General features: G+C 45.1%; 1 protein-coding gene across 6 annotated transcripts in view; it reads left to right on the top strand.

Annotated features, from left to right (window-relative positions):
- The window catches only part of LOC129703041 (amyloid-beta precursor protein-like), a 162,891-nt gene that overhangs the window by 72,566 nt on the left and 67,763 nt on the right, over positions 1-22,562 (top strand). For all 6 annotated transcript variants that reach the window (XM_055645225.1, XM_055645229.1, XM_055645224.1 and 3 more), the window contains exons 4-5: positions 12,104-12,216; positions 15,416-15,606. In XM_055645225.1, the coding sequence (XP_055501200.1) occupies positions 12,104-12,216; positions 15,416-15,606 (304 nt within the window). The remainder of the gene's footprint in view (positions 1-12,103; positions 12,217-15,415; positions 15,607-22,562) is intronic.

Genomic DNA, 22,562 nt, shown 5'->3' with positions numbered 1-22,562 from the left:
GATTATTTTGGGTGGTGAAATGTACAATCATTGAGCAAGGGTGGCAATATTCCACTTCATCCTCCTGAGCAAAATAATCTGAGGATTTAAGTTGAAATGGGTATTTAGTTTAGTTTGATTTAGTTTAGAGATACAGCGTGGGAACAGTCCCTTCGGCCCACTGAGTCTGCATCGACCAATGATCCCCGTACATTAGCACTATCTAACACATACTAGGGACAATTTACACCTATACCAAGCCAATTAACCTACTAAACTGTACGTCTATGGAGTGTGGGAGGAAACGGAAGGTCTCGGGGAAAACCATGCGGTCACGGGGAGAACGTACAAACTCCGTACAGAAAAGCACCCGTAGCCAGGACCGAGCCCGGGTCTCTGGCCCTGTAAGGCAGCAACATCGACTCGCCTGCACCAGTAGCTCCAACACGCCTCAGACTTTGTCATAAGCAGTGTCCCACTCCCACAGTCATAATACCAAAATGTCAGGTTGCAATAGTTCAGGGTGGGAACGGTGTTGAGGGTGAAAAAGAAGGAGGATGTAGATCAAAGATCGCTTTTTGATTGCATTTGGCATGCAGAGTTCTGTGCGCAAACATTATTTCCTTCGATATGTCATAATCGAGAGTCGTAGCTCCTTATGTCAATGTTGAACTTTGGGCATTACGTATTAACATTTATTAATTGCCATTAGCCTGGCTGCCAAAAGACTTGGCTTCGAGGCATGAATGAAATCCACCCGTCTACAAACATACAATCAAAATTGATGACGCCACTAAAATGAAGGCAAGCGCTGGACCATTAGGTGTAGTTGACAGTGGATTAACAGTGATTAACATACCACATTGGGTAGGAGATATGCTGATGGTATTTGGGGAGTATGTTCCTTAAGTTATTAGTCAGAAAAATTAAGTTCCTTCAACTCTTTTGCTCTCATATTTGAGTTGGTTCTTTTTGGATGCAAAGAGTCAAAGGGAGAGAATAGGCCCCCTCCGAAACCAAAGTGGTCATCGATATGTAGAGCCCAGGCGATAGGCAAGATCCATATTTCTCCTCTGTTTTGAACTGTAGAAAACGACACAAAGGCCAGGGAACTTGGAATAGTTAATGGAGATGTTCTGAGGACAGTCCATGTTACAGTCGAGGAGGTACTGTAGTCAAGGCACGGGATGTCCTAAGATGGACCCAAAAAGCTGGAGTAACTTGGCAAATCAGGCAGCATCTCTGGAGAGAAGGAAAATGGGATGTTTTGAATTGCGACCCTTCTTCAGGCTGAAAAAAGGGTTCTGACCCAAAACGTCACCTATCCTTCGCTCCAGAGATGCAGCCTGATCCGCCAAGTTACTCCAGCTTTTTGTGTCCACCTTATGTTTAAACCAGCATCTGCAGATCCTTCCTGCACTGGATGTCCTAAGGCGTACGATGGTGATAAATGTCCTGGGCCTGAATAGATATTTCCGAGATTATAAAATGCCATTTGTATTTGCTGGCGATGCAAATTTCAACAGAACATTAACTGTGGAGAAAAAAAAAGCTAGAAATGAGTGATTCTGAGCATAATTTATATTCAAACTACATCTCAACATCTAGTTACATAAATAATTAAGATTTTGAAATATTTCACTGAACCGTATTAATAAACACGCTCTGCTTGCTTCACTTTCCACTTTCAAGTTGCTTTGATTTCTTAATTTCATAATTGCATTAGCGTGCAGCTACTTATTATTTAAGGTGAGCTGTCGAGACTGTGTGAGACTGCGGTGCAAGTGGTCCACACAGCCACACCCTCACACCCCCATACGCCTCACAGCTTTCACAGCTAACCAGAGTTGTTGGAGCATTGACACTTTCCCACCCTGGAAGGGATGTGTACCAGTAATGGTGCCACTCATCCCAAGCAGTAGTTAGAGCTCTGGGTGATCTGCCATATCTTAAAGTGTCTCCTCCCCCCCCACTCTCCGAACAGTTCCGTCACAGAGGACTGTGATTTACAGACTGTTCCCAGGGACACATTCAGGGACGGACATCGAGTGCTGCTGGAAGGTCATCAACTCGGAGAAAGACAATCTTTGGTGGGCCCGAGCTTTGTTGACCACCCAGCAGAGCGAGATGTCCGTCGGGGAATATGCCGACTGGCCCGCTGCAGACTGCAGGAGTAAGTGCTCAAGGGACGCACTGAAGCTCGGTACAGCCAAGGTTCGGTTAGGGAGGACCACAGTCCGCTGCTGGACATGGTGGGCGGGGTATTGTGGAGACCCCCCCCCCTCCAAAATAAGGGAAGGGATTCCACGCCAGTGGGCCACATGAGTGGCAAGGGTGAGGGAGAAATTTGTGAAATTTAAGCAATGTGTGTAAACAGTATTGAATGTCTGTATAGCCTCCGAAAATGTTGGATGAATTTTTTGCACAGTTTATGTATGGTATATATTTATTTACTTGAATAAAGTCTATTTTGAAATATTTAAAAAAACTATCCTTTCCGACTAGGCTGTATTTTCAGTAGATTATAGGGAGAGTTTGTGCAGTCTAGGACCTTTATTCCTTGAAGTACAGGGAACTGAGTTGTGCCCTTGGAGGTGTATAAAACGACGAGGGGCAGAGACAGCATGAATCCACTGTCCTTTGCCCCAGAGAGTTGAAGAATCAAGAACGAGAGAGTTCAGTCTGAAGGAGTGTCCCAACTCAAAACGTCACCTGTCCATTTTCTCCAGAGATGCTGCATCGATCCCTGGGCTTACTCCAGCACTTTGGGTCTCCCTTAGGCTACATCTTCTGTCCACGATGCTCATCCATAGCAGCAGTTACATCTAATGGGGCTGTAGGCAAAACAAAATGTCAGCAGTAACATCAAAGTCATTGCAATCATCGCACATTCATTCCCCCCCCATCTATCTCTATCAGCTATCTCAACCCCCTTTCTCCTCCAATCTACAAATTATTTGTATGCAAACTGACTCGACAACGTCAGGGTAAACATCACATCCTCATGACCTGGTATTTATCTCGAGCATCTATTTAAAAATTAATTAGAGATTGTGTAAACTTGATTGGTTAAAGAGGCTTTTTCATGGCTTTTATTCCCTGCTGTTTGATTTCACGATGCCTGGGAATAGTGTGCTAATTAGGCTATTTCTTTCAAAATATAAAATGATTTTTTGCCAGACGAACATTGCATTCTGTACGTAAAACTGGTAGATGCATGCAGTAGACATACCAGATGCAAAGGACTGCAGATGCCGAAATATTTGAATAAAAGCCAAGTGCTGGAGGAACGTGGCAGGCACACCGGGCAGCCTCTGTGAAGGGCAATGGGCAATGTCCGATAAGGGGCCCCAACCCAAAATATCCTTCTAGAAATGCCGCCTGGTTAGGCTGAGTGCTTTCCCCTTACAGTGCTAGAACCAGGTTTGATCTTAACCACGGGTGTTGCCTGTACGGAGTTTGTACGTTCTCCCCATGACCTGCGTTTTCTCCGGGTGCTCAGGTTTCCTCTCACGCTCCAAAGATGTAAAGGTTGGTAGGATAATTGGCTTCGGTGAAAAATTGTAAATTGTCCCTAGTATGTGTTGTATAATGCGGGGATTGCTGGCCAGCGTGGACCTGGTGGGCTGGAGCATGCTGACTGGTTGCATCGTGGTTTGTTTCGGCAACATGAGCGCCCTGGAGAGGAAAAGACTACAAAAAGTAGTAAACACCGCCCAGTCCATCACCGGCTCTGACCTCCCTTCCATCAAGGGGATCTATCGCAGTCGCTGCCTCAAAAAGGCTGGCAATATCATCAAGGACCCACACCATCCTGGCCACACACTCATCTCCCTGCTACCTTCAGGTAGAAGTTACAGGAGCCTGAAGACTGCAACGACCAGGTTCAGGAATAGCTACTTCCCCACATCCATCAGGCTATTAAACTTGGCTCGGACAAAATTCTGAACATTAATAGCCCATTACCTGTTTATTTGCACTTTACCAGTTTATTTATTCATGTGTGTATATATTTATACAATGGTATATGGACACACTGATCTGTTTTGTAGTCAATGCCTACTATGTTCTGTTGTGCTTAAGCAAAGCAAGAATTTCATTGTCCTATCAGGGACACATGACAATAAACTCACTTGACTTGATTTATCTTGGAGGGCATGTTTCCCGGTTCATCTCTAAAACTAAACATAGGATTGCCAGGTTATTTTCACGGCCTATGCTGTGGTTAATTTCGAATGGCAACAGGTTGCATTAGAAATTAATTTTCAAGCTTTTACCTAATTTTCTTTGAGCTATACAGCATGGAAACTAGCATTTTGGCCCACCAAGCCCATGCTGACTTTCAAGCACCCATTGACACTAATTCCACTTTTTTTTTTCTCTGCATTCCGATTGACTCTAGTTTCTACTCTGATGGAGCCAATAGCTGTAGTTTACCCACCTGATTAACCTACTAACCCACATGTCTTCGGGAAGTCGGATAAAAATCCGAATGGCAGGAGAAAATGCAACAAGCAGTCATGGGGAGAACATCCAGCCCAGCACGTGCCAGGCACCGCTCCACCTGGGGTCGTTTGTGGCTTTTCCTGGTCTTTTTTGCCTCCAGCTCTTAACTTCCATCACCTCCCACCCCCTTCTTTCAGTCTGAAGAAGGGTCCCAATCCGAAACATCACCCATCCTTTTTCTACAGAGATGCTGCTTGACCTGCTGAGTTACTGTGTCTAACTTGGCAAGTTTTAAACTGGCTCTTGTCCAATTGTTTTGCATTTTTAAGTGCTTCAAAAGCAGGCCATTGTACTAAAACCATCTGGAGTGAATGCCACAAACCCTGTAACCAGTCAATGCGAATTGGAAGTAGGTGCTGCAGGCTGATCTGTTCTCCTCTTGTTGGCCTATTTTGTTTCCTGACCCCCAATATTTTACCCCTTTCATCATACAGCACGGAAACAGACCATTCAGCCCAACTTGCTCATGCCGTTCAAGCAGCTCCATCTACACTATTACCACCTACCCTCATTTAACCATATCCCTCTAAAGCCCAAAGAGGTGTCTCGAACTGAAACGTCATCCATTTCTTTTCCCCAGTGATGCTGCCTGTCCTGCTGAGTTACTCCAGCATTATGTATCCCTCTGAATCTTTCCTGTCCGTGTACCTGTTGGAGGTCACCTTTCCTGTTACCTCAGAACTTGCTTCCAGCCTCCGTTGCTTTTGCTCTGTCTCTAATCTACTAGTCTAAAGAAGGGTTTCAGCCCGAAATGTTGCCTATTTCCTTCGCTCCATAGATGCTGCCTCACCAGCTGAGTTTCTCCAGCTCTTTTGTCTACTTTCTAATCTACCACCTACCTCTTCTCTTGGGTTCCACGATTTGTTGACGCTGTTTCACGCATGTCTAACTGCGCGTCCCTTTTCCATGCATATTTTCAGCGTTGGAGAGCTGCAAAAACCATATCCATCTGTGACCAGATCCTTCTCCAAGTCCGTCTCTCTCAGAACCACGTCCTTCTGCTTCCCTCTCGCCCTCTGGCACAGTGTGCGATACAACAGTGCAAGTGGTAGAGCTGCTGCCAGGGACCCAGGTTCGATCCTGACCTTGGGTGCTGTCTTTGTGGAGTTTTTGTGTTTTCCCTGGTACCATGTGGGTTTCCTCTGGGGGCTTCGATTTCCTCCCACATCCCAAAGATGTGTGGGTTTTGTGGGTTATTAGGGCCTCTGCAAAATTGCCCCTAATGCGTAGGGAGTAGTGGGATAACATAGAACTAGTGTGAACGGGTGATCGATGGTCAGCATAGACTCAGTGGGCCAAAGGGCTCTGTCCATGCCTTATTGTTGCACTAAGCTCTAAACCTCCCACGTAGAAACAAGGAACTGCAGATGCTGGCTAACACAAAAGGACACAAAGTGCTTCAGCAGTACAGCGAGTGCGGTAGCATCTCTGGAGTACACAGATAGGTGACATTTCGAGTCGGGACCCTCCTTCAGACTAAACCTCCCATCACGGCCTTAATTTGCCCTGCAAATTGCTTGCAGCTAAAACAGTTTCACCGAGAATGAATTTCGGGCCTTCATTGCCACCTTTAGTCACTAATCTGTTAAAACAAGCCTTTCGACTAAGAGCAGCAAGAATTCCTGCATAGTTAAGCGATTATCACAAAGGGTTTAAGGCAAGGAGAAGCTGCAGGGAGTCGATGCTGCCAGTGTGATATATTGCCGTCGTGCCAGATTGAAACACCTTTGCACGTGCTGCTGCCTTTGATATGACCTTGTGGGTTTTTTTGTGTGGGAGTTGAGAGCCATTTTGACTATGGGCAGTTTATGTTGATCTTTGATAGTCCTCCACTGTATTTTTTTTAAAGTCGCTGAGAATCTATATTTGAAGAAGGGTCTCAACCCGAAACGTCACCTATTCCTTCGCTCCACAGAAGCTGCCTCACCTGCTGAGTTTCTCCAGCATTTTTGTCTACCTTTGATTTTTCCAGCATCTGTAGTTCTTTCTTAAGCATCTAAATTTGTCTAGTAATCTCAAAAGGAAACTTTCTGTGAAATCCTATAGTCCAAATTTAATTAAACAAATTCCATTGTAAAATTCCGTTTCTGGCTTTACCTTTCCTGCTCAATGAGGGGGATTAGTGTTGGAGTGAGGGCCCATTTATATACAAAAGTGTCATAGCATATTCAGTGTGCTGCAGGGGCCTTTTGCACACACTCCAGCAGTGCATTTTGTATCTACTTTGGGCTTATTTTCAATATTGCAGCTGATATGCTTCTGTCCTTCATTTGATCCTCTATTCCCTCCAATAGCCAGGTGGACGTAATTACTGCAGATTTATTTTATGCATGTTATGCACATGCAGTATTTAGCCTCTTTAGACTTTGGAGGTACACCGCGGAATAAGGTCACTTTGGTCTACAAAGTCTGTGCTGACCTGTGTTCACCCGCACACTACTTCTATCCTACACACGGAGGGGAGGGGGGGGGGGGGGGACAATTTACAGAAGCCAATCAACCTGCAAACCTGTACATCTGGAGTGTGGGAGGAATCCGGAGCACCTGGAGAAAACCCACACGGTCACAGGAGGAACGGAGTTTGTATGTTCTCCCGGTGGGTTTTCTCCGGTGTTCCAGTTTACTCCCACACTCCAAAAACACACAGTTTTGTAGGTTTATTGGCTTCTGTTAAATTATAAATTGTCCCTAGTGTGCAGAATGCTGCCAGTCTATGGGATGATCAATAGGCTAATCAGATGCAAATGCATTTTTTTTTTGGTCATATTTGGGTTTAATTTCATATTCGTAATTTTATTATACACGCAAGGCATATTCTTGGAAAATTCTTGGGTATTATAATAAAGTCTTCAACCTGTTATAACATTTAAAAGTATAATAATCATTGGGGATATATTTAGCAATGTCTATACGGCACTAGTGTGAAACGGCCTTTAGTGGTTAGGGGTCAGGAGCTGTAGTGTGACGGATTTGTGTATCATCGTGACTTACTCGAGTACAGACTCGGGTCTGCATGCATGGTCTCCATCTTTTCTGATTTTTCTCCTCTCCCTCCTCTCCCCCTCTCCCTTTCCCCCCCCTCTCACCCTCTCTCTCCCTCTCCCTCTCCCTCTCTCTCTCTCTCTCTCTCTCTCTCTCTCTCTCTCTCTCTCTCTCCCTCTCCCCCTCTCTCTCCCTCTCTCCTATCCACTCTCTCTCTCTCTCCCTCTCCCTCCCCCCTCTCTCCCTCCCTCTCTCCCCCCCTCTCTCCTCTCCCCCCCTCCCTCTCTCTCTCCCCCCCCCCCCCCCCCCCCTCTCCCTCTCCTCCAAGGTTAGTTCTTCTGCTTGTCTTTATTTTCTTCAGTTTTATTTGTTTTGAAGTGTTAGTTATCACGTTATTTATCTTTTTTACATTTTTTTGCATTGTCAATAAACTTGAGAAAACATGGTATTTTTTGCTTAAACCAGTTATCAGAAAAATGTATTATGTTTGTCTTATGAAGTTTATGAAAGAGAAAGAAGGAGATTAATAAAGATATATAATAATTTTTATGTAGAGGTTCCCTGAGATATGAAAATAATTTCAAGGGTCCCGCAAGGGCAAAAAGGTAGAGAAACACTGCTCATCACATTAGGGAATATTTGCTGAGGCCAACTACATACAAACCAGCATGTCTTTGGCATGAGGGAGGAAACCGGAGCACCTGGAGAAAACCCACACGGTCACAGGGAAGAACGTACAAATACCCCACTGACAGCACCTGAGGTTAAGATCAAACCTGGGTCCCTGGCGTCTTGAGGCAGCGGCTCTAACAGCCACGCCATTGCTGTGTAGTCAATGGGCTTTTTTTTCTCTAGTTAACCACTCAAGCTTCCTTCCGAAGAATTAATTTTGCAACCTTTGGTCAGTTAATGGGATTTGTTAACATAGAAACATAGAAAATAGGTGCAGGAGTAGGCCATTCGGCCCTTCGAGCCTGCACCGCCATTCAATATGACATGGCTGATCATCCAACTCAGTATCCTGTACCTGCCTTCTCTCCATACCCCCTGATCCCTATAGCCACAAGGGCCACATCTAACTCCCTCTTAAATATAGCCAATGAACTGGCCTCAACTACCTTCTGTGGCAGACAATTCCACAGATTCACCACTCTCTGTGTAAATAATGATTTTCTCATCTCGGTCCTAAAATACTTCCCCCTTATCCTTAAATTGTGACCCCTTGTTCTGGACTTCCCCAACATCGGGAATAATCTTCCTGCATCTAGCCAGTCCAACCCCTTAAGAATTTTGTATGTTTCTATAAGATCCCCCCTCAATCTTCTAAATTCTAGCGAGTACAAGCCGAGTCTATCCAGTGTTTCTTCATATGAAAGTCCTGACATCCCAGGAATCAGTCTGGTGAACCTTCTCTGTACTCCCTCTATGGCAAGAATGTCTTTCCTCAGATTAGGAGACCAAAACTGTACGCAATACTCCAGGTGTGGTCTCACCAATGCCCTATACAACATTAACACATCAACCATCCATTTTTTTAGGTTTTGACTTTCCATCGGGCACCTACCTTATAAATATTTGGCAAAGATGAGAAAAGTAATAATTGGTAATAAAGATTGAGAATAAAAAGATGAATAAAAGTTGTTTTTTGTTAGCTAAACTCTATATCCAACCCTCATGTTCGCTGCACATTCACTGACCATTTTGAAAGTTGAAGTTTGCAGATTCAAACTAAACAGTACAGATTTTGTTTAAATGTCTGGCAAATCTGACAACAGCTGTTCCAAGCACTTAACGGAGCCTGAAGAGGCAAGGGCATTTAAGGTTAATATAATGTTATTTTGATAATGTGTTAATCTTGCAGCTGACAATATCAAAACAGCTGACCTCCATAACCTCCCAAGATTCGCTCTAATTTAAAGGGCCTTTCTGGCATGTTATCAGGCAGTCCTGGTGTGGGGTTATATGTTTGGACTAGTAGAATGAAGTAATGAGTCATTGGTTTTAAAGGTACTTGTGTAAATAAATATTTCAAGGCATGTAAAGGCGAGGGTGGTTTCAATAACTTCCTGTGGGGTTTTTTTTTTTTTTTCGAGGTCTTTGCCCAACTTTTAGAATCTGCGTTTTTTTAAGCCACATATTTGCATCAGGGCTGCAGATTTAAATAGATTTATGTTTGCAATGGACTGAGAATGACGATTAATGGTTATAAGTATGAGCTCTGCTCCAAAGCTCCCAAATCATGTGAGAGTGCACTTTGGTACACTGGCCTTCATCGCATGGTCGCTAATCATTTTGTTGCTTTGGCTGGGGCCTGGCAGGGCCTTCGAGGCTGTTGCCACAAATTTATTTTTTTAAACCGAGATGCACTAAGTCGTCACGAATGAAAGGACATATTTTTCCTTTTTTTTCCCCCATTGAATGTGCATTGCATTTCACATTCAATGCTGAGTAGGATCGTGCGAGTTATGCCCCTGTCCCACTTAGGAAACCTGAACGGAAACCTCTGGAGACTTTGCACACCACCCAAGGTTCCCGTGCGGTTCCCGGAGGTTGCAGGTAGTGGAAGCAGGTAGGGAGACTGACAAAAACCTCCGGGAACCGCACGGAAACCTTTGGTGGGGCACAAAGTCTCCAGAGGTTTCCAAAGTGGGACAGGGGCATTATGTCATGGCCAGTAGAGTTTTGACTTAAGAGGGTGGAGAATGAGGGAGGCAGTACAAAAAATAACAACAAAAACAAAATTCAGGATAGCCTAGCCAGAGGTAACAAAAAAGACAATGCTGGAGTAACTCAGCAGGTCAGGCAGCATCTCTGGAGAACATGAATTAATGACGTTTTGGGTCGGGACCCTCCTTCAGAATGCTTAACCAACACCTGTATTTCCCTTTTTCCCCCCCCAACATCTTCCAGAGATAACAAAACTGTTGACGTTTTTAGGTCAACCTAACAGCTCCTGCATTTTGCAAAACTTGGTGTCAGGATTCTCATATAATCAGCTCCCTTTCACCACGATCTTGTTCTACTCTTTGCTGACAATGACATAAATTTTAAAAACAAAATGCTGGAGGAATTCAGCGGACCGACCAGGCAGCATCAGCGGAGGGAAAAGGGCAGGTAATGTTTTGACCCGCTGAGTCACTCCACTCCGCTGGAGTTCCACTTTATTATATTGGGTTAGGCTTTGGGTTGAGACCTGGCTTCAGTCTCAAAAAGAGTTCTGGCCCCAAATGTTGCCTGTCCTTTTCCCTCCACAGATGCCGCCTGACATGCTGATGCTGAGATCTTGAGTAAAAAAAACATCTTGAGTCTCGATTATAAATTTTAAACATTTCTTGATTTTCACTTCATTGGTTGTTTGTGAAGGAAGGGGTAGGATTGCATGATTTATGATCAATGGGTGTAACATTACCCCCTGTGTAATGTTTTGCCCCAATTATAACTAAATAGCAATTATTTAATCAAACATTCTTCATAGCAATAATCCCACACAAAGTCTATTGTACATTAGCTATTACAGTACCTATATTTTGTTGCCGAACCAGGCCACGATGCAACCAGTCAGAATGCTGTTTATCGTGCACCTGTTAGATTTCCAACATCAATATTTGCAGTCAAATATTTGTAATCTAAACCAGTGTGATTAATATAACAGAGAGGAGGCAATTTTTTTGTCATTAACATTTTACTTCAATTTAACTCAACTCCCTGGATATTAGGGGTAGCCCCCTGCTTTCAGTCTTCAAGTGGGCACCACATTGAATACCACATGACCCTACTCACCCAAGTTGGTCAGATCTTTAGACAATAGACAATAGAATAGACAATAAACAATAGGTGCCGGAGTAGGCCATTCGGCCCTTCGAGCCAGCACCGCCATTCAATGTGATCATGGCTGATCATCCCCAATCAGTGCCCCGTTCCTGCCTTTTCCCCATATCCCCTGACTCCGCTATTTTTAAGAGCCCTATCTAGCTCTCTCTTGAAAGTATCCAGAGAACCCGCCTCCACCACCCTCTGAGGCAGAGAATTCCACAGACTCACCACTCTCTGTGAGAAAAAATGTTTCCTCGTCTCCGTTCTAAATGGCCTACTCCTTATTCTTGGCCCCTGGTTCTGGACTCCCCCAACATCGGGAACCTGTTTCCTGACTCTAGCTTGTCCAAACCCCAAACAGACTTTAGAGATACCGTGTGGAAGCAGGCCCCTTCGACTGGCCGTGTCTGCGCCGTCCAGCGATCACCCACACACTGGGGACATTTGCAATTTGATCTAAGCCAATTAACTACAAACATGGAGTGTGAGAGGAAACCGGGTCATCCGGAGAAAACTGAGGATGGGTTTTCCAGAGCACCCATAGTCAGGATAAAACCCGGGTCTGTGGCAGTGTACGGCAGCAACTCTACTGCTGCCCCCTCTGTGTGCCGCCCTGGCAAGAATAATTGGAATTAAATGTGTTTTTAGGTTGTGTATCTCTTTGTGCTGAACCCATTGGTGTACGGGAAAAGCGCTTGATCATCTTTACCCTTGTTTTTGATGTTGAATTCCTCAGTTGCACGAGCCGATTGTGAAGTTGATTTTTGCTATTTGTCATTTGTCATCATGCTACTAAAGTTCTTCTTTGCCCTCGCCCACACAGTTGGTGAATTCGTAAGTGATGCCCTCCTTGTTCCAGACAAGTGCAAATTCCTGCACCGGGAGAAGATGGACACCTGTGAGAGCCATCTGTATTGGCACACTGTCGCAAAGGAGGTATGCTTGCTTTACTGACAGGTTCTCCAGTCACCAAGCAAATATTTGTCTGCCGCTCGCGACATAGAAACATAGAAAATAGGTGCAGGAGTGGGCCATTCGGCCCTTCGAGCCTGCACCGCCATCCAATATGATCATGGCTGATCATCCAACTCAGTATCCTGTACCTGTCTTCTCTCCATACTGCCTGATCCCTTTAGCCACAAGGGCCTCATCTAACTCCCTCTTAGGCTCCTTATCTCTCCATCAGCCAATCACTCTAAATGAAGGTTTTTGTACATTCGAGGAATGTGTTCAAGCTGTGAATGAAATGTTGCCAGACCAATATCATCTTAAGTGCCAAAATAGTTATTTTGTAATTTTATTTCTGCCCTTAATGAGGATTATCTATTTTCTAATCCCTTGTGCCATTGTTCTCAAACTGGGAGGCTGTGAACGACAAAGAAAATGTCTCATGGTTATAGCTCAACCTTTTTTTGTATAGTTTTTGGAGTTAATTTGCAATTCCTTGCCTCCTCAGTCTCCTCTGATTAGAAACATAGAAAATAGGTGCAGGAGTAGGCCATTCGGCCCTTCGAGCCTGCACCGCCATTCAATATGATCATGGCTGATCATCCAACTCAGTATCCTGTACCTGCCTTCTCTCCATACCCCCTGATCCCTTTAGCCACAAGGGCCACATCTAACTCCCTCTTAAATATAGCCAATGAACTGGCCTCAACTACCTTCTGTGGCAGAGAATTCCACAGATTCACCACTCTCTGTGTAAAAAATGTTTTCCTCATCTCGGTCCTAATAGACTTCCCCCTTATCCTTAAACTGTGACCCCTAGTTCTGGACTTCCCCAACATCGGGAACAATCTTCCTGCATCCAGCCTGTCCAACCCCTTAAGAATTTTGTAAGTTTCTATAAGATCCCCCCTCAATCTTCTAAATTCAAGCGAGTACAAGCCGAGTGTATCCAGCCTTTCTTCATATGAAAGTCCTGACAAAATGTTTTTCACATCTCGGTCCTAAAAGATTTCCCCCTTATCCTTAAACATTTCTGAGGCAGCAGGTTTGGCCTGTTTATAGCCTTCGGTTTTCTATTCTGGCAGTATGTACTCTTTCTGTTACCTTCAATCAGTGCGGGAAAATTTGGATTCCTGGTGAAAGGAAGCATGTTCCCTGCATTGAGCTAGTGCAGCATCACTGCTCCCTTCTTCACCATTGATCGCCCTTGCCTATACTCCATTTCATTGCAATTTGAACAAGCTGCACCAGGCTTTGACACATGGTGTTCAAGTTGGTTCCCACACTCCCAACAAAAAGGTATTCGCACTGGGGTGCCTGCCAATTTTGTTGCATGTAGTTGCCGGGTAGTGCAGACTAATGGGTTGGATTTGCTAGTTCATTTCTCCCTCTCCAACCATATACTCAAATGAACATTGCATTTGTCCATTTTCTGGTCCTCCAGAGCAGATTGAGATGGGAAATATGATGTGAGAATTAATGGTACCAAGTTGTCCTTGTTCCTTCAGCTTCCCAATCAATCCTTCAAGTAGTTGAACTGCATCTTTCCAGACTTAGGCTTGGATCTCCAGGGATGATTTTTATTGGGTCAGTCTACTGGCTAGTTCCCCAGTACAGAATAACTCCGTATGACTAATATCCATCGGCTGAAGGTTATCTTCCTACTGCTCCCACAACTCCCTTCATGTGGCCCCATTCGCTACGATAATTGCACCAAGCCATGAGTCTATCAGAAATCTTCAGGCTGAATAACACAACACAATTAAAATCAGTGTGAATAAATCATTCAATGCAGGAGAAATGCTTCTAATTGTTGGGTTCTTGCATACTGCCAGTCGGCTTTCTAGCAAAGTTGCTATTATCTCGACATTGTTTACTTATTTTTGCTATATGCTGATAGGAGGACAAATAGAAGGGAGGCAGGTGGCGGTGAGGAAATCCAGACATGCTGTTAACTTTTTGTTGAAGAAGGAACTGCAGATGCTGGAAAATCGAAGGTACACAAAAATGCTGGAGAAACTCAGCGGGTGCAGCAGCATCTATGGAGCGAAGGAAATAGGGAACGTTTCGGGACGAAACCCTCTGAGTCTGAGGAAGGGTTTCGGCCCGAAACGTTGCCTATTTCCTTCGCTCCATAGATGCTCAGATTCAGATTCAGATTCAACTTTAATTGTCATTGTGCAGTATACGGTACAGAGACAACGCCCAGTGCATATACCTTTTTGTTGGGAGTGTGGGAACTAACTTGAACACCATGTGTCAAAGCCTGGTGCAGCTTGTTCAAATTGCAATGAAATGCAAGGACGATCAACAGTGATGAAGAGAGCAGTGGTGCTGCACCCGCGGAGTTTCGCCAGCATTTTTGTGTACCTTATGCTGTTAACTTTGTCTTGCATTTTCTTTGTACCTGGTTCTCCAGTAGCTTCCTTTCGATGCTTGGGATTTTCAGTATTACACAGTTCGCCTTCTTCGAATAGTGCTCTCCCGCTTACACTACGCCACTGCCTCCATTTTGAACAGAGATTGTTCCTTTCCTTATCCACGTCTCACTCCATCCTGCCCACCTTTACTTGGGTGTATAAGTGTTCCTCTTTATTTTCTTGTGTGCCAAACATTTGACATGGTGTGTATGCACAAAGGAAATTGTTTCTCTTGGAATATTCCTGAAGATCAGATACTTGCTGTCAACATAGAAACATAGAATATAGGTGCAGGAGGAGGCCATTCGGCCCTTTGAGCCAGCACCTCCATTCATTGTGATCATGGCTGAGCGTCCCCAATCAATAACCCGTGCCTGCCTTCTCCCCATATCCCTTGATTCCACTAGCCCCTAGAGCTCCATCTAACTCTCTCTTAAATCCATCCAGTGATTTGGCCTCCACTGCCCTCTGTGGCAGGGAGTTCCACAAATTCAAAACTCATTGGGTGAAAAGGTTTTTTCTCACCTCAGTCTTAAATGGCCTCCCCTTTATTCTAAGACCCCTGGCCCCTGGTTCTGGACTCGCCCAACTTTGGGAACATTGAACTGGAAGGAGGTTTGTCGGGGGGGGGGGGGGGGGGAGGAGGAAGCTAGTAGTTCAACTGAATCAAGCTCACTTCAAGAACATCTCTAACCTAGACCAGGTCTTGTTTGGATCCCCAGAACCCATGGGAATTTTCACCGCTTTAATTCTTTGTCCTTCCCCAGACGTGTGGTGACAAGATCATGAACCTCCACGACTACGGGATGCTGCTGCCCTGCGGCATTGACGAGTTTCGAGGAGTAGAATTTGTTTGCTGCCCCTTCCCAGAAGAAAACGATAAGGTTGACTCGGACATTGATGTGGAAGATTCAGACGTCTGGTGGGGAGGAGATGATGCAGATTATGCCGATGGCGGGTAAGGGTTAATGTTGCTGCATATTAATGATTGTTGGCAGCTTCATGCATTGAGAATATCAAAGGTGACGAATAAACCTTACGGATTTAAAATTCCATTAATATTATAGATTTGCGTTTCACGATTATGCTCGAAATGAAACCAGTCAGTGTATTCCACTTGCCTTAATGTGTTAGAATGTACATCATGCTGTTTGCAATCCTAAAACAATGTTACAATAATATCTAAAACTGAGCACCATAATATTTTTTTGGTATACATCTTCAAGTGTTTTTCAAGTGTTTTTTTTTAACTTGCTTGCTGACAGCAGTTGTTGAGTCCTCGGTGGATGCTCCAGTTATGATTGCTGATATCTAATCAGTTTAGTTTGGGTTATAGTTCTATCAGTGCATTGCAGCCTGCTTGCACTTTTATATACTTGGCAAGGATTGAAGAACAGCATTTTCTATTAACTAAAGTTATGGCAAACCAACAGCATGTGTCGGATGTTTAAGAAGGAACTGCAGATGCTGGAAAATCGAAGGTACACAAAAAAGCTGGGGAAACTCAGCGGGTGCAGCAGCATCTATGGAGCGAAGGAAATAGGCAACGTTTCGGGCCGAAACGTTGCCTATTTCCTCCGCTCCATAGATGCTGCTGCACCCGCTGAGTTTCTCCAGCTTTTTTGTGTACCAGCATGTGTCAGATAGTGTGAGCTGCTGAAGAAATGTCTAACCTTGAGGGTCAGTCAAGTGTCCATCCAGGAGAATGGTAAATTAGCAATAAGAGAACAAAGCGACCTCATTAGTATTCGGCAACTTGGAAAAACGACTGTCACTTTACACGAACCACAGAAATAATTAGTGAGCGTTCTCCTTCAATTTAATAAAAACCTTTCTTTTTGAAGCTCGTTTACTCGTTGCTGTTGGTCACAAAAGAATGCACTGAAAATTAACTGCTTTTGAAATAATTAACAGCACATCATTAATTTTACAAGAGTTTGAACATGCCCTTCTTGGCAAAAAAAAACTTTTCACAAATAATGACTCTACTGAAGTATCGCAGCAGTGCGAATATTTTTGATGCTAATTGATTTTTCACTGTTCGACTTTGTTATTAATCTACATCCTTTTAAGAATAATTGATGGCGTCGTTTTTTGTCTCGTCGTCAGCCATCGGCCCTGAAAGTCTTCAAAATAATTTAGCCTTGGCTCAGGGCAAGATTATTGGGAGTGTTAAGCGTTGCTGCTGTTTATGTATGTCTTTGTCTCAAAGGGAAAGCTATTATTTAGCAACCACTCAGTGCATGTTCTATTCCTAGACTGCAGTGTAAGCCATTTCATTACTATCGCCCACCAGTCACTTAACAAATTTTATGTCTTCATAAATAAATAGGATCGGCTTGCTGGGCGCATTGTCATTAGCAGCTCAGCCACGACGATCATTCTTCGGAAAATCAATGCAAATATTAAAGCAGATCTGTTGATAGAGGGCCTCCATTAAAATGGAAATCTTACTGCGGCCAAATGTAATCAATATTCAAAAAAAGCAGCACTCTTGCTGAATAGAAAGCATGCATCAGTCGCCCGTTTCAAGCGTGCTGATCTCAGGATTTGCACCTCTTTTGCGTACTTTTCTTTTTTTCTTGCTTCGTGTTCTCTGCCCCCCCCCCCCCCCCCCCCCCCAATCAATCGGTCTGGAGAAGGGTCGCAACCCGAAATGTCACCTCGCAATTATCTCCAGTGACATTGCCTGACCCACTGAGTTAAGGGCCTGTTCCACTTTCACGACCTAATTCACGACCTCTGCCAAGTTTGCCCTCGACTCATACTCACAGCATGGTCGTCACGAGGTCGTAGCAGGCCGTGATGCTGGCCGTAGGTACTCGTGGGATCAAAAGTAGGTCGGGGCGTTTTTTTTCTAGCCTGATGAAAAATGTCCACGAGTAAAAAAAGGTCGTGAATTAGGTCGTGAAAGTGGGACAGGCCCTTTACCCCAGCATTTTGTGTCTGTCTTTTCTCTTTGTATCCAGTTCTCAGCAAAGGACAATTCTGATGGGTGGTTTCCTGCAATTCACTCGCGCCCTCACCTCCAACCCCTCCCCTCAATAAGTCTGGAGGACGTGAAACTTCCCCTATCCATGTTATGACCAGCTCTCTGATGCCGTCTGACCAGCTGAGTTGCTACTATTTTTATAAAGCAACATTTAGGGTGGCACAGTGAAGCTGGTAGAGAGACTGGCTCGATCCTGACTCTGGGTGCCGTCCGTGTGGATTTTCCACGTTCCTCTTGTGAGCGCATGGGTTTCCTCCGAGTGCTCCAGCATCCCAAAATCATGTGGGTTTGTAGGTTAATTGGCCCCTGTACATTATTCCTAGTGTGTGGGAAGTATGTGAGAAAATGGGATAACAAAGAACCAGTGTATTGATGGTGGACAAAAATGCTGGAGAAACTCAGCGGGCGAGGCAGCATCTCTGGAGAGAAGGAATAGGTGACGATTCGGGTCGAGACCCATCTTCAGACTGAGGAATTTAAACCAGCATCTGCAGTTCTTTCTTACACATTCAGTCGCATGGCTGTTATTTGCACATGAGTAGTGACTGATCATTTAATCCGGGGCAGTCAAAGCTAAACTTCCATTTTGTCCACAACGGATATGATCCACGAGCTAATGGAGATCTGCTTTCCTCCTCCCGACCCTGTTCTAACGCCAAGGCGCTGAGGTTGTTTCTAACATTGCCTCTCGCTTGCTCTGCTCCACATTGTGGCTATACGACTCGCGTAATTGATCTTCAGCACGAGTGAGTGAGAAACCATTGAAATGTCAGTTGTCTGGTGCCTTATTAATTCCTGAATAATTAATGGCATATTGAGGCCTGAAGGGACTTGCTGTTTGAAATATTCCAGCCATCTGTCATTGCATTTGAAGTATCGAAGAGCATGCTGGCATTGTCTTCATTGTTTATCTCGGTCATGATCTAAAATCCTATTGTCGAGTCAAGCCAAGTATATTGTCATACGAACAAGTACGGTGAGATACAGCTACAATTAAAATCTAGCGGCAGTGTCACAGGCACGTCGACTGGGAAGATGACAGGACAACACAAATTAGACATTCATTGCACAAATTCTACAAAACACTGAAAAGATAAAGTGTGAGCAAAATAAAACTGAATAAAGACGAGCAAAGCAGGAGGTGACCGTGGCATTCGGTTGCTGAGGTAGGAATAGGGGGGTGGAGGATGATTCGGAACCGAATAGTTTCAGGAGACTTGTTATTCCTGAAGCTGGTGGTTTGAAGCATCAAAGCCTCTGAACCTCCTCTCCAATAGTGAATACTCCAGTAGCTGCTTTCAATGGTGTGGAAGGCTCTGGCCGTCGTGGACTGGGCTGAATCCTCCACCCTGCAGCCTCTTGCCCTCCTGTGCATTGCAATTGCCGTACCTGGCCATAATGCAACCAGTCGGGATACTCATTAAAATGCATCCCCAGTCTGATGAAGGGGTCCCGTCCCAAAACGTCACCCATCTATGCTCCTCAGAGATGCTGCCTGACCTGCCGAGTTACTCCAGCACTTGGTGTCCTTTTGTTCCTCTGTAGAAGTATAAAGTATTCAGTGACGTGCCAAATCTCTTTAACCGTCGAAGAAACTAGCGGTGCTGTATGCTAGGCCTAGGACAGGAATATTAACGTGAAGGAATTTTAAGCTGCTCGCTGTCTTCACCACTGGTTCACCAAACAAGCTAATGGGACTAATATAGATGTGTGCTTTGTCAGCATGGGCTGGTTGGGCTGAAGGGCCGGTTGCTGCACTATATGGCACTGACTCTGTGAAAGCTGGCGCCAGTTCTTCCGCCTTCCCCTTTCTGAAGCCGACGATTGGTTTTAATACAAAGGAACTGGAGACGTGGCTTATACTAAAGATAGGCAGCATCTCCAGTCAAAATGGACAGGTGACTTTGGAGATGCAGCATGGCCCACCGAGTCCGCACCGACCAGCGATCACCCCGTACACCAGCACTATCCTTCACATTGGGGGCAATTTTACAACTCACCAAAGCCAATTAACCAACAAACCTGTACGCCTTTGGAGTGTTGGAGGAAACTGGAGCACCCAGAGAAAACGTACAAGCTCGGTACAGACAGCACCTGTCGTCAGGATCGAACCGGGTTTCCTGGCTCTAAGGCAGCAACTCTAACGCTGCGCCTCTGTGCCAACCCTAAGGGTTCAAGGATTTTCCTCTACTTCAGCTCTGTGCTTTGTGAGGGGACTGAGCACATTGTGGTATCTGTAGACACTGCTACAGTTTGTGCAGGAGGTACTTGGCAGGACAGATGCGTATATATTTAGGGGTTGCTTTGCTCCTGCGCCATCTGTGCTTTCATGACGTTTTAGACTCTGTTTTGAAAAGCATCCAGAACGTTGCTTCATCATAAGTCGTTGTCTGCCAGAGATTCACAAGAGTATATTGAAATATAACGCTTTTCATCAAGGGGGCTTAAGAACAGACTTGAATCTTTTCCTCTTGCCACCTAATAATCCCTTGCAGCGACTGAGCTTGCTGTAGAGAGAGTCTGGTATCAGGCTTGCGAACAATGCCTGCCATTTGGGGCCGACTGATTAGTGAGACATGCACATGGGGTGAGGTTTCCTGGCATAAAGGATGGTTAGAATCATCTGGTATCTCGGCAACTTCCTCAGTGGAAGAAGAAAGATCTGGCGGGCCGCAGCCTACAGTGGGGGAGTTCGGAAGCCGCGAGCTCGACTCGAAGACCAGAGAGCGGAATCGATGTCGAGTAGTGGGCTGGTAGGAGAGAGATGGGGTATTGCCTCCAGCGCCATCAGGGCGGGCTGCAGGAGGCACCCCCGGGATACGAAGACGGTCGGGTGAGGAGAGGGACGTCTGTTCGCAGGCCAGGCCAAGCTGGTCGAGACTAACATAGGAGGCCCTACAGCAGCCTGGGGCTTGCCTGGATCGGGATCCGCTCCAGTATATCCAGCACATGGACCAAACTTTGGATTTTATTGTAAATGGTGCTAAAATATGGCGACTCGTGCATATGTGATCTATGCAAGGCGAGTTTCATTGTGCATTGCACACGTGACAAGAAAACACCTGGAGCTCAGTCTCATACGGATCCTGCATGCTCCAGTCATTAGTGTGACAAAAATGCACAACAGAGGATGTACTTCCGTCAACAGCTGAGGAAGCACAATCTGCCACAGGTAATGATGATCCAATTCTACACGGCCATCGTAGAGTGTGTCCTCACCTTCTCCATCATGGTCTGGTTTGGCTCAGCCACCAAGCACGATATCCAGAAGCTACAGCGAATCGTCCGATCAGCTGAGAAGGTTATTGTCTGCTACCTTCCCTCCATTGACGAACTGTACACTGCAAGGGCCAGGAAGCGAGTGGGTAAGATCATCTCTGACCCCTCTCACCCTGGGCCACAAACTCTTTGAATCACTTCCCTCTGGAAGGCGACTGTCAAAGCTGCCACAGCCAGACGTTGCCAATTCCTTCTCTCTATAGATGCTGCCTCACCCGCTAATTTTTTCCAGCTTTTTTTGGCTACCTTCGATTTTTCCAGCACCTGCAGTTCTTTCTTAAACAACAAGTTATCTTTTCTCAGGCGGCACCTACATAGAACCTGATGGCCCCTTAACCATCAGCAGCTGCAGTGCATCAGCTCTGATCTGGTTTCCCTTACTGTCATTTGTCCCTGTTGCCTGCTCTTGACTTCGCTATCAGAAAACACCAGGACTATTTTTGATCAGAATAACCAGGAGAGCAAGGAACTCTAGGCCCCCGACCGTGGAAGAGCAAAGAAGGGACGAGATTTGAACTTTTTTGCGCCTTCCATCACAGTGAGGAATGTGGAGGAGTCACTGTGGTGGATGTTTATGTTTAAATGTATTTTGTGTGTTGCGTTGCTTTTTATGTGCATGACTGATTTGGCAAATGAAATTCCCCGCATGTTACAAAACATACTTGGCCAATAAAGTGTTATTGTGATTGATTGTGACTGTAATTGGAAGGTATGCTTGAATTACAAATTCCACTACGTCTCAATTGAACAGAAGCAGCTATACAGACTCGCAGGCGGAGGTCCTACACGAACCCATGTAAAAAAAAACCAGATATTGGGTGGAAAGTTGCATGTTCAGTAACTTGCTGGTGATCATGGACATGAAGTTTCTAAGTCCATCTCCTGCCCAAACACCCAAGGAACCCACCCTGCCGTGAGCCGAAAATGGAGGTGAACCCTGTCAAGCAAATTGGTGGGTGAAGCTCACTGGGAGGAACCTTTGGAAGATCTTCTCAACGACGACTCTGTCCTTAGCATCATAGACTGGATAGACTCGGCTTGTACTCGCTAGAATTTAGAAGATTGAGCGGGGATCTTATAGAAACCTACAAAATTCTTAAGGGGTTGGACAGGCTAGATGCAGGAAGATTGTTCCCGATGTTGGGGAAGTCCAGATCAAGGGGTCACAGTTTAAGGATAAGGGGGAAATCCTTTAGGACTGAGATGAGAAAATCATTTTTTACATAGAGAGTGGTGAATCTGTGGAATTCTCTGCCACAGAAGGTAGTTGAGGCCAGTACATTGGCTATATTTAAGAGGGAGTTAGATGTGGCTAAAGGGATCAGGGGGTATGGAGATAAGGCAGGTACAGGATACTGAGTTGGATTATCAGCCACAATCATATTGAATGGCGGTGCAGGCTCGAAGGACCGAATGGCCTACTCCTGCACCTATTTTCTATGTTTCTATACCCCATAACTTCATTCCACAGCCAACTAACCAGCCCAACTTTGCCATCAACCGTGGCAAACTAGAGGGCAAGAACCATATGTCAGCTGAAAACCGGGGCCATGTGGGCAGACGATATCCATTAAAATTGATGGAGGGAAACATCAATCACAGCCTTGCATCCTATGTCAGTGATGGTGTACCAGGGAGAGAGG

The sequence above is a fragment of the Leucoraja erinacea genome, chromosome 13, assembly GCF_028641065.1.
Source record: "Leucoraja erinacea ecotype New England chromosome 13, Leri_hhj_1, whole genome shotgun sequence".
Classification (NCBI taxonomy): domain Eukaryota; kingdom Metazoa; phylum Chordata; class Chondrichthyes; order Rajiformes; family Rajidae; genus Leucoraja; species Leucoraja erinaceus.
This window is presented reverse-complemented; position numbering and strand designations above follow the sequence as displayed.